Below are 13528 nucleotides of genomic sequence, written 5' to 3'. Positions count from 1 at the left end.
CAGTCAACACTGTTGACCATAAGATAGTAGTCGACTATGTAGAAGAGGTCGACCTTCCAGGCCTTGTTCTGGGCTGGATAAAATAAATCCTGACAAACTTCACCCAGGCAGTTCATATGGGCCATTTCTCCATTAAGGCCTTTGCCATAAGTGTGGTGTACCACAAGGTTCACCCATATCCCCCTCATCTCTTTAATGTCTGTTAGACCCTTGAATAAAAAGTCAGCCTTGAGAGGATGCAGGCTTTATAATTAGTCTCCCAATGACTATTCCGATTAGATAGATTATTAGCTTCCCAGTTACAATTCCAAAATATAATGCTATTTATCAGACCATGGATGAATGCTAACCATCTGAAGCGTAACAGAAAAAACAAGGATTGTAGTTTAAAAAAATGTAAGTAAATCTTAGGACTGAAAAATATTGCCTAAAAGAAATGGGACAGATACTGAAGCCAAAACCTTTAGCTAAAGGCCCAGGAGTGATGATTGATAGTAATGTATTTATGAAACCTCAAGTGGCTGCAGTTGCATCTAAAGTCACATCTTTGCTAAAGCTACATAGGAATATAACACGCCTTTAGCTTGAAGCAATAAAAGCAATTGTCTTGGCAGTTATTATATCTGGATTGGAAAATGCTCAATTTATTCTGTCTTGATCTACCTACTATCACAATTCAAAGACTTCAGGTCAGTCAAATGAAGCGGCCAATCTAATTTACTAATTTCTCAAGATAGAAACATGCATCACCTCTATTGAAGCATCTTAATTGGTTTCTTACTAAGCAACATATCAATTAAAGACTTGCTGGACTACCTTTAGAGGTCTAAATGGACTAATTCCCCAATTTATCTCCAGTAAGGTAGAAAAATATACTGCATCACGTACTCCGTGATTGACCAGTTCTGGTCTGCTTGACATCCCAAAATTCAAGAAGACTAGATCTGGAGGCCGCGGGTTCTCGGCTCAAACTTCTTCTGTCTGGAATTCTTTTCCAGTAGAGCTATGCCAAGAACCCAACTTCAGAATTTGTCGCACAAAAAATCAAAACATGACTATTTAAGCAGGTATATTAATCTTCATCAATAAATTGCTCACTAAACTGTGTCTGTCATGTTCATGGAAGAGCTCCAAGAAAACTCTGGGTGAACATGCACTCTAAAAGTGTAATTGAATTAACACAGCAAATCCCAGCTTAACAAGAGGGATGATTCAAGCATATGGATTTATGAAAGATACAATTTCTGGAGAATATAATTGACCTCTGTGCCACATTTCGGTGGAGGAACACCTCTTCTGCTGGGATTGTCCTGGAACGTTGTGCACTGTGACTGAGATGCAGCCCTCCTGACTTTAACCTTCATCCTGCAAAGGATGACCTTCATCCTGCAAAGGATGATAGCCTGTCCTACACCTAATCGGCTTCCAGATAAATCATGTACAGACATGGGGGAGGGGGAGGGGTTTGAGTTGTCCATCGAGTTCTGGCAGAGAGCTCTCGCTATTGTAGGTAGAATTCAGAAGGAGTATACGTATAAATATAAGTATAGAATCATGTAATCACACAATAATGTTATCATGGTTGAACTGCTTATCTTTTTCACCATTCTTGTGATTCCGGTTACAATGCTATGTTTGATCCTACTAATAATGGCAGTTGACACTTTTTACACAAGAATACAATTGTTTCAATAAATGTTTACAAAGTCAATTTGTATCTTTCCTGTATCTCCCTTGGGCATGCCTGCGTAACAACGAAAGGGTAGATCTGTTTCCACGATTTCCTTGGGGAATTAGAATGGTCATGTTCTGAGCTTGCAGATACCATCTGGTACCCTGGTATGTTTATGGGTTCAGATGGGGTACTGTGAGCTAGCTAAGAATTAGGCCAGCGTATTCAGATGGTGTGTGGGCACTGGATTCTGATTATTATGTTGTCTGAATACACAGTACTACTTAATTCGTAGGAAACGTATGACACTGCAGTTACTGGTAAGAAACCTTTTTTACTACATGTGCCAGCCATGAGAAGTGGTTTGTCGGCGGTCTTTCCTCACATAGACATAGATTCATTCCAACACACCGAGATACCTCGCCCAGAAAATAGACATTTCTGGAGGAACAGACCTGCCCGGAGTGCCAAAGATCTGTTGCTGAGACCACCTATCTTCAGGAAGAAAAAAACCTATGAGAGGGCGTTCTCAGGAGCAGACCCCAGAATCTGGAACTCTCTTCCCCCGAGCATGAGAAAAATTACAAACATTGCAACATTTAAGAGGGAAACTAAGATCTTTCTTATGAGTAAGTTCCTTCCATAGGCAAGACTATTCACCATCTAAGACTTGGCACTGAGATGATTATTATTAGATAATAACTAGGGAAATATATAGAAATTCACCAACGATATGATGATACCTGCGATCGGCACGATGCCAACCCTGGGTCTGGAGAAGATAGTGACCTAAAGAAAAGTCACTAAAAACATTCATATTACGGAAAGAACTAATACATCTCTATATTATAATTAGTCCCTAACAGACCGCAGAGCATTATATATTCGTGTTTAAACATGTACCGGTCCTTATTTATCCCTATATGGAAATAATCCGAACTAATTTCTTTACAGTCATATTTTATATTATATATGTTGTGTTTTTTAACCTGCTCCATTTGTTGTTAAGCGCTCTGATACCCAAGGGTCATTTTTGCGCTATAGAAAACTTTTCAATAAATAAATAAATAGATGTCAATCTTTGTTTTGAAAAGATTCAGTTTGCTGCAATTTGTATCCTTTGCAGAAGAAAGTATTACTTCCTAATAATGTAGAGCAAGACTGTAATGTGATACTTAGTACTTAACTTTTTTTTTTAGGTTTCTTAGGGGAAAGAATAAACGTTTTAAACCAGGAATAGTTGGGTGTCAAATATGTTATGCCAGATTCACCTTAGTTAATGTAATTCTTTTTATATTTCCCTCTCAGGAAGGAGCATTTGCCCTCGTGTTCAAGAGCATTCATTTTCCTGGCCAGGCAGTTGGCACCAGGTATTAAAATTCTTATTACCAATGTAATAGGTTGGCCCGTTCGGGCTGAGAGTTGCAGGTGTTGCTTCATTGCCTGGGTCAAATACAACTTCTGGCAAAGCAAAAAACTTTAACTTCAGACACAATGATTTGTATTTTTGTCTATTCATTGCATGTGTTTCCACCAGTTTAGGACTATTGTTGACAGGATATGGCCCAGCTGACTTTGTGCCCTAATAGTATATGGGTATCAGCGTGTACACTATGATTGTAAAATATAATATTGAGAGTATGATAACCTATACTGATTATCCTAGACATTTTGTCATTGATGAATAATAATGTGATTGGGCATCCAATAGAACAATTTGAAGTTCAAGACAATGGCTGTTCTGGAAGCATTACCAAGCCTTGGATCATGGACACACTTATTGCACCATGAAATATTGTGTATAATTTCCTGAATGGACTTGTCTTCCTGCTTCTTTCAGACTTGAGAAACCATTTGCAGCTGACAGTGAGCCCTTTGACTATTCAATGCCCTAAACTGCAGTCGTGATTAGCTGCCTGGGCTGCCACTAAGATGTTCTATTAACATTTTTTTTTACACAATCTCACTTTGAAATATTTAATAACCCTTCAGATATATCAGGGGCAACATTGAGGTCACAGGTTCCGGTGCCAACAAGCTTCATGAGCAGGTTTTGCACCTTCTGAATGTAACCTGCATGTCAGAGAATAGTCTCTCTGGAGTCAACCAAGCTTTTAGTTTTTCAGAGGGTGATGAACTATAATCTATTTTGTGTCCTTTTAGTTTATGGTGTAAATTTTAAACCTTAATATACAGTCATTTCTTATTATTTCAAAAGTGTGCTTGCTGTATTTTTTGTAAAATGTTTAGTTAGTTTACCTTTCTTGTTTGTTCTTCCATTTTCGGTGTGGATTTTCAAGACTTCAACATTTTGATCGCTTGTTGGCTTAGATTTTGTAATCTCTTGTCTAAGCAAAAGATGTGGATTTCCCTTAATCTTAGCCAAAATGCTGATTCTCAAAGTCTGGAAAAAGACATGTAGCTGTCCTGCTGGTGACTGAATAATAGACTTGGCTGTGCTTTAACTGAAATAAGACTCTCAGCACTTTACAAAACACCTAATAAATCAAAATATTAATATGGTCTTAAAATGATAAAGGTCAAGATTGCATGGGGGAAAATGGTCTTTGTTGAGCTTTGGTCCGAGTGTCAAAAGGTGTTTGCAGTTTAGGAGGTAATCTCCTTATTTTCCAGCACCCTGGATGAAATTACATGGGTAGTCGACGCAGATGTTCAATCGTTGGTAGAAATGTACTTTCATGAATTAACCTGCATGCATATGCAAAGAAGATGCTGATGTGAAGCAATGTTTGAGCTGTGTCCTGCAATAAAAAACCCTTGCATTAACCAAACCCGTTATTTTCTTATGGGCTTGAACTTCTGCATATACTGTTCATGAATTTCTAATTTGGACTTTGGGTCTTTTTACAGGAGAGGCAGCCCCCTACTCATGGGAGTTCGGAGTGTCCACAAATTGTCCACTGACCACATTCCTATTCTTTACAGAACAGGTAAACTTTGCACATTAAAGTATGGAAAAGGTTGCCTAATTTGCAAATCAAAGTGCTGTTGGGTTCTTGCATTGCTAAATTGTGTTTTCTGTGCAGTGTCGTCTGCAAGAAGTGTGATATGTATATTTAGTGTGACTGAGAATATTAAGCAGATAGATGTGAGCTGAGGCCGTTTCATAATTTAGTGTAACCCTTTCTCACCTGTTTGCACTTTAGAACATTTGTTTTTATCTAGACCACAGACTTTAATTTAATTGACCTGTAAGCAATCTGCATTGTTTTAGGACTGTCTTTATTACGTTGCATCTCTTCTATATTTGATGACCTATTTTGTGTATGTTCATGATCATGGTCGTACACTTGAGTCAGTAAATACTTGTCCAATGAGAAGCAATAGAAGGACAAGTGAAATGACTGAGGCATGCCACATGGATTTTATTGAAAAACCACGAGACTGTTATTAATGCACATTTGGATGTTGTATTTTTTCGTCTCCTCCCTCTTCTTACCTGAGTGGAGCTTTATATCCTGTGTTGGCTGATTGAAAGCTGAGTATGAATTGTTAATTCAGAGCCTGGCGCGTAGAAGGGGGGGAGGGGGGAGTGTCACACCAGGCTTGTTTTTGTCCAAACTCTGGGACCCTTTTTCTGCCCAGCACTGTAGAGGATAAACATACACTATGGGAAAGTTTAAGTGAGTGTACTTAAGCCATATGTTTTTTTCCTCCTCTCTTTTTTTTCTTCATAATCACAACTTGTAATTTCCCCGTTTTTAGAAGATAGGCTTAAAGACTTCTCAGGGAACCCTATTGTTGTAAATAGAAGCCTGGAGCCTGGTATTATTTAGGTTGTTTTATTCAAGATAGTCAAGTCTTCAAGATGTTAATAATAAGATATAGAGAAGACCCACCAGGAGTGACCAGCTTGCCACTCAGCCTGCCTGGTGCCAACTGCCAGTTGTCCCCAGGCTAAGCCCCAAACACTCTATGATGTCACCAAAGGTTCTAGTGGTGACATCATGTGAATGACAGTGAAATCCCCCAGGCAGAAAAGAGACAGGCTAAATACAACACATCTCCTTTCTTTAGGGAAATCAACAAGATGAAAATAGATAAAATTAGCATGAGTGTACACATCCATATAAAAGTACACAGTACATTCTAAAAGATAGGTTATTAAGATTAGTGTACAAATGGATTTAAAAGTACATAACACCCATTCCAAAGATAGAGTTACTAACACATCCCAAACACAACTCGTCCCAATCACAACTAGTCCCAAACACAACTAGTCCCAAGCACAACTAGTCCCAAGTCCCATCCCTTTTCCTTGGGAAACACAAACACAAATTGATGTTGTGCCAAAATTAATGGAGTCCACTTTGCTCCGTAACGGGGTACAATCCTCCCCGTGAACTGCACCTTGGAGTAGCCATTGCTCCGCCCCCAATTTTCTAATGGGGTACTCACCACCCTTGAATTTAAGAAAAAAAACACACTCTATACCGTAACGGGGTACATCTCTCCCCGTGAACCGTAACCGGGATACATTCGTAATCCCATAACCATAGAAGTGACAGGGTACACTTCATTTAAATAGAAGTATAAAAGTTTATAACTTACAACTTGCAACCACACATAAACTGTACACACAGATTTCAACAACACCAAGTAAAATAAACTGCACAGGGCCCTCCTGACCCCAAATACAACACCCTATAAATGCACACCACCCTGTAGGTGCACAACAACACGGCACTTGCCACTCACTCACTCGACACCCGGAATTATTGCCAAAAATGTTGTAAATAGAAGCCTGGAGCCTGGTATTATTTAGGTTGTTTTATTCAAGATAGTCAAGTCTTCAAGATGTTAATAATAAGATATAGAGAAGACCCACCAGGAGTGACCAGCTTGCCACTCAGCCTGCCTGGTGCCAACTGCCAGTTGTCCCTAGGCTAAGCCCCAAACACTCTATGATGTCACCAAAGGTTCTAGTGGTGACATCATGTGAATGACAGTGAAATCCTCCAGGCAGAAAAGAGACAGGCTAAATACAACACCTATGTTTCTGGTCTGTAAGTACTCCATTTGTTTAATTTCTGCTCTTTGGAAGATACATGATCACATTAGTCATGTCTGTGTAGCAGTTGCTGTCTTAATTCTTCAGGAAGCCTACCTTTTGGTCAAAGGTGGTTAGGAAATAGGTCCTAAAGTTCACAAGTGCTAGTGTTATCAGTGGGTAGGGCTCTACCTCTGTTTCTGAAGTTAAACTTCAGGCATCTCATGAAAGACCCTATCATGAAGACTGAAACATGCTTTTCTGATCCATAATCTCTTCTTGAAACTGGGCACGGTTTTAAAATGTATTGTTCTGCTTAGGGCAGATGTATAATTTGACTGATTTACCTGGGACCAGTCTGAAGGTTACTGACGCTCCCTCGAAGGGTTAGGTTCTGGCCAAGCCTTATACCCCTTTTTAAATTAGTTCAGGCTCACTTCCCAATGCATTCGTGAAGGCCCCAATTGATCCATTGTTCAAGTTGCTCCAAAAGTCTTACTCATATACCGAGATGAGTTAAACAAAGAACCACTAGGCATTGTTCCTGAATTAGAATATAATCTGGTTTCTCTTTTTCTCCCCCATAGGTCAGCCACCACCCTCCCCAGCCTCCTTGCTGCATACAAAAGCAGAACAGAAGAATTCTATCTGTCTGCTAGCAAATCTTCCAAAATCCTGTAAATTCACGGTTCTGTTTAGTGAATTGGTACCATCATGTTGGTCATTATAAGGATGATTCTCAAAGGACCTTGTTACCATGACTCCTGAAAATGAAGGGCCTTACATTTGTATCTTGTACCCGTTTCCACTTCCAATCTGAAACCCTAATGAATAGGATAATAGTCTACAAGCCATGGCATTCGTCCACAGTTACTGCAGCTCACCATCACTTTTGTGTATTTCCTTGACAAGGTGGTAGCCCAGAGTGGGCACCATTTCTCTTATATTGCTAGCAGTCTTTATAGCCCCTGTAAATCCAGCGTTACGGATGTCTTTTTGATTTTTGAGAAACAGACTTGTTCCTTTCATTGGGGGCTTCTCCTATGGTAAATCTATTGGTGGGCCTAACAAAATCTTAAACCTGGTGTGATCCATCATTATATCTGTAGTCGAGGAGGCAAGAGATGCTTTATTCCAGTCTGTTTGTCATTATCAGTTACGCTGCATTTATTTGCAGGTTCTTTGTTGACTCCACCAATATAAACCTTGCTCACAGGAGTGTCTCCACTGCAATTTAACCTGGAGACTTTACTAGTTCCTTTGTGACCTTCTGTTCCGTTTTCTTTAAATTGTGCTTTATGTGAAGTTGGATGACGTTGTGTCAACAAGATCTACTATTCTATCATTGTAAAGGCAGTTTTAGTCTGTAAAAGAGAGCATTGAATCACCACTATTAATCAAGTGACCCTGCCTGGGCTTTTGTTGGGATTGTGGTTCTGGTCTTCAACTCCGAGCACCCCCCAGAGGGTTACCAAAGGTCTGAATAAGAAACTTTCAAGCACCTAAATAGACCGAGAAACCACTAAAGTTTACATTTCTTCTGCTGAATGTTTTCCACTTCCCTATGGACTGCAGCTGCACACTTTTGCTGATGGTGTCCAATTTTGTCCCACTAGAGTTAATGCAGTAACATATATCAGCTAAAGGGATAATTCATCAATTGAACAAGCTTTTTTCACTCGCACGTAAAGGAAACCCAGCTTTTTTGTCCGATTTTCTAACTACTATCAAACGTTTTATTTTTTTCTATTGGCCCCTGACATAGCTATTAATGAAAGGGAGCTTTTTCGAGGGAATAACTGAAGCAGATTGCATTTCAGATACCAAAGAGTCATATAATTTGGGCACATTATCACCAGAAAATCTAATAGTTTCCTTTCTTTTATTTCTGAATCTCGCACCTCTATTTACCCATTTGTGCTGTTCTTGGACAGCAACATAAACTGCAATGAAAGAAATCCTGTGGCCTTTATCTTAGTGTATTAATTGATTGTGAGGATAATTATGCTGTTTGTGAAAGAGGTACAGAGTAAAAGTTATCTTGCTCAGTGAATCTAAGATCTGACCAAGTGGGCACAACTGTTGTATTTTGTCATTGCTCATCTACTTGTTTCCCAGAATACAGTGGCAGATTTCTTTTTACCTTACACAATCGAATATGTAAACCCCAGCTTTCTTTTAAAAGAATTGTATTTTTGCTACCTCAAACACATCAGTTATTTTTTGACGTTAAGAAATAACATTCCATTTCTTATGAAGTGCATCTTCTGAGGCAGAAACAGCCATGTATCTTGTTCCTCATAAGAATAACTTGTATTGTGACAAAGGTGTTATGTACCACTTAACCCTTAAGATAAGTAATCTTCTAATCACTTTACAATTTTCTACTAGAATATGGATAGACTAGATCGGCATTGAGAGTACTTGAAATACGTCTGTGGTGGCCATCTTTAAAGAAAGATATTCAATCTTATTTTTTTATCTTTACAGCAGAGGCCTACCCTCCCTGAGGGTGTTACTAATCATTGCAAACATGAACCACTTCTAGTAAAACAATGTCTTCTGACTGGCAGGTCCAGTGGCCTGAACGCACGCATTGAACTTTGAAGTAGTTCCTTGTGCCAACCTCAACAGGCATTCTTTGCAGCTGCTTTTGATAGAGTATTGGGATCAGTTGCTAGCTAGTCAGTTCAAGGTTGGCTTATCTCTGGTGCCACACTTGAGATGTGGGACCCTTAGTCCTAGCCTTCTCTTATGGTACCTTTTCCATAACTCCGAGTCCATTGTAAAAGAATTTCAAAGTTCAGGCAGTGGGTGTGAGGGGGTGGCTACATACTGGGATTTCTTAATCATTGTCATATGTAAGATTTGTGTTGCTCCACATCCGCTTCCTGGAGTGGAAATCTGACTTCTTTCTAGTGGTCAAGTCCAGAGTGTTGATTCACATATATAAAACTGTTACAATTAAAAGCAACTTAGTTCCGGAAATCCCACCAGCTGGAAGAACAAATGTGGAAACTAACCGCCTTTAAGTGCCTGCTGCTGTTGATCTGCCACATTGCAACAGCTTGGGCAAGAGTTGCCACTCTCCTGGGAAGTCCACTGAGCGATCCGTGACTCACTTGTCAAGGCCTGGAAGCATTAAGTCATCATTGCTTTTGTGATGCACCAAGGCTGTTGGTTCAAAAGGTTCACTCCTTAATGGGCAGTTGGTCCAAGTCTGTGGGGTTGGCCTGATTGTCATTTGCTGTGGAAAGTTCCTGTGTGCCATTCCTTCCTAAAGTAGTTTCAAGGATTCCTTTAGGAAATTGGGGATAGACATGGGTGTATGTTTGATTTCGCAAAGTCTAATTCTCACATCTCCTACCACTTTTTCTTATGACCCTTATCTGCTTCCTCTTGGGCTATAGGGGAGGTATGGAAGCAGTCCTGCAATCCTCCAAACCATTGTTGATCTTGAGCACCAGGTGCTAGCCTTTGTCCTTCTCGAGCTCTCTTGAGAGAGTTTGGACTTCTGGCTGCTGTGTAAAGTCATCCACTAGAACACAGGAAAGGTGCAAATGTCCAAGGTTTGCAATTGGGCATTACCAAAGAATATCAACCTGTTCCCTTTCTAGAGTTCCCTTTCTACAGGGATAATATAATCCTTTCATCTTGCTAAATCGGGTATCCAGGTGTGGCCTACAGGAATAGGTTAGAGAAGTATTTCTTCAATGCAAACAAGGTCAGCAAATGTTGCCTGTTGAACCTAATGCATTTGTCTCTGGTCAAGTGCACCGTGGTCTCCTGGAATGTGAAGCTGCTCATGGTCTGATTGATGCACAAGCCCTTCGAGTCGACTGCCTCAAGCGACTTGATACTTCTTCTGGAAGACTTCTTATGTGTGTCCATGTCTTGTTCCGGATGTATGACGTTACCACGCATACATTTACAACACCTACCTTTACCACGCAATTTTTACAACGCAGGAACCATTACAACGAACTACCATTACAATGCATTTTTTTACAACGCAATACCTTTACAACGCATACCATTACAACGTAAGTATTGGTAAGTATATAATAGTTTTTAAAATGTAATTAATTAATATAATTTATTTTAATTTAATATTATTTTTAATTTATTTTTACCCTGTACCCCTGTACCCCAAAAACCCAAACCTAGCCCTGAACCCTAAAAATACCCCTTTACCCAAAAACCCAAACCTAACCCTGAACCCTAAAAATACCCCTAAACCCAAACCTAGCCCTGAACCCTAAAAATACCCCTTTACCCAAAAACCCAAACCTAGCCCTGATCCCTAAAAATACCCCTTTACCCAAAAACCCAAACCTATCCCTGAACCCTAAAAATACCCCTTTACCCAAAAACCCAAACCTAGCCCTGAACCCTAAAAATACCCCTTTACCCAAAAACCCAAACCTAGCCCTGAACACTAAAAATACCCCTTTACCCAAAAACCCAAACCTAGCCCTGAACCCTAAAAATACCCCTTTACCCAAAAACCCAAACCTAGCCCTGAACCCTAAAAATACCCCTTTACCCAAAACCCCAAACCTAGCCATGAACCCTAAAAATACCCCTTTACCCAAAAACCCAAACCTAGCCCTGAACCCTAAAAATACCCCTTTACCCAAAAACCCAAACCTAGCCCTGAACCCTAAAAATACCCCTTTACCCAAAAACCCAAACGTGGCCCTGAACCCTAAAAATACCCTTTTACCCAAAAACCCAAACCTGGCCCTGAACCCTAAAAATACCCCTTTACCCAAAAACCCAAACCTAGCCCTGAACCCTAAAAATACCCCTTTACCCAAAAACCCAAACCTAGCCCTGAACCCTAAAAATACCCCTTTACCCAAAAACCCAAACCTAGCCCTGAACCCTAAAAAATACCCCTTTACCCAAAAACCCAAACCTAGCCCTGAACCCTAAAAATACCCCTTTACCCAAAAACCCAAACCTAAACCTGAACCCTAAAAATACCCCTTTACCCAAAAACCCAAACCTAGCCCTGAACCCTAAAAATACCCCTTTACCCAAAAACCCAAACCTATAACATTTTTACTATAATTATATACTTACCTATACTTACGTTGTAATGGTATGCGTTGTAAAGGTATTGCGTTGTAAAAAAATGCGTTGTAATGGTAGTTCGTTGTAATGGATCCTGCGTTGTAAAAGTTGCGTTGTCAAAGTAGTCCGTTGTAAAAGTTGCGTTGTAACGGTTGTTTACCCTTGTTCCAGTGTGACAGTCTGGCCTAAGGATTGATCTCTTTGAATTTGGCATAAGGAATTTATTTCTCGCGACAACTCCGAAAACACAGTGCAATTTTGAGGTTCAATGTGTGTTGTAGATTGAGATGGATATAATGCGGACTCTGGATTCTACACAACTCTTAAACTACAGTGGTGTCCGTAATGCTAACTGACCTGCGGCTGAAGTCTCCAGTGCCGCTCTGCATCTCCTGCTGCTGGTCTTTGGTGGAGTGTACTTTGATAGCAGAAGGAAAGTCTCTCCTGAGCAGAGTTAATGCAGCTTAAGTGGATTTCTCACGACATGTGCCTAAATAGGAGGAATGTAGGGTTGCTACATCAGCTACCACACACTCGATGTAAAGTTTGGCCCTGAGGGTCTGCATAACCTGTTTGATTAGGACTAAGCTTCCCCATGCTGTCTTCTCTTCAATCTTTAGTCTGTATGATTCATAATCTATCCACCTGTTGAGAATGGGAAAGAGCCCCAGAGTAAGTGTAGGATAAAGTTACCTTTATGGTGAGTCTGTTTATCGTGGTCCATATGCTTTCCCTTATGAAACATGATTGCATCAATCATCGACAAAAAACATTAATATAATTAAACAGAATTGTAGGGATCACAACTGTCAAGGGAATGCATCCGCTTGCTGTAGGAAAGTCTGTGTGCCTGCATATGACTTACTGCTACATTTGTCATGCCAGGTTCTCACAGGTCTGTTGATTTAGCTATAGAAGCAGTTCCCAGTACCAGTAATCGGTAACGCCATAGGTTGTGGAAGGTGTAAGCCCACAGGTTATTAGAAATGCAGTCATCACAAATGTAACACTAGCCTTCCTCTTACAATCACTAGTCTTTTGACCTCATTTACTGTCACTGCCTTTTCTGTCCGTACTGGTAGTCCAGGGGTTGACCTATCGATAAATGCCCTCAAGTGGAAACGTTGGTACAAACTGCCATCCTCTGATCAGCACTGCCTTCTGCGTCCTACCCACATCAGCCAACCTTCAGAGGTTTACTGTAGTGTCGCTTGTATGAGATTGGGAAGCACATTAAAGTTTCCCATTCCATCTGGAGGTCAGCCATTGCAGTACAAATACTCACTGCCTTATCACTGTCTGTCTGCTGCCTAACCCTGTTACATGTGTAGGGAATATCACTTAACAAACATAGGGCCTCTTGCACCACCAGGAGAGGGACATCTGTGAACAATTTCCCTTTCACACCGAGGACTGGTTCTTGACTTCTTTAAAAACCTTCCACAGAAAATGATTACCTCTAAGATAGCACACATTTAGGTAAATACAGTTAGATTCATCAAGCATTTTTGCGAGCGCAAACGGTGCAAATCGCAAAATTCGGCCGTTTGCACCCGCAAAAATGGCATTGGGAATTACACAATGGCTCATGAACTCACAATTTGAAAAATCGCAAATAATTGCGATTTCTCAAATTGCGATCGCATTTAAAGAATCTCAATTAGAGATTCCTTAAATGCTGTTCATGAAACTTTGAAAAATTGCGAATTCGCAATTTTTTACCGCTATTTACCGCGAAGTCTGACTTTGTGGTAAATAGTGAAAAC

General features: G+C 40.2%; 1 protein-coding gene across 2 annotated transcripts in view; it reads left to right on the top strand.

Annotated features, from left to right (window-relative positions):
* LOC144791889 (glutamine--fructose-6-phosphate aminotransferase [isomerizing] 1) overlaps positions 1–13528 on the top strand; it is a 214894-nt gene that overhangs the window by 99293 nt on the left and 102073 nt on the right. For both annotated transcript variants that reach the window (XM_078666670.1, XM_078666669.1), the window contains exons 7-8: positions 2981–3042; positions 4544–4623. In XM_078666670.1, the coding sequence (XP_078522796.1) occupies positions 2981–3042; positions 4544–4623 (142 nt within the window). The remainder of the gene's footprint in view (positions 1–2980; positions 3043–4543; positions 4624–13528) is intronic.

Source organism: Lissotriton helveticus, chromosome 11 (assembly GCF_964261635.1).
Source record: "Lissotriton helveticus chromosome 11, aLisHel1.1, whole genome shotgun sequence".
In the NCBI taxonomy this organism is placed as follows: domain Eukaryota; kingdom Metazoa; phylum Chordata; class Amphibia; order Caudata; family Salamandridae; genus Lissotriton; species Lissotriton helveticus.
This window is presented reverse-complemented; position numbering and strand designations above follow the sequence as displayed.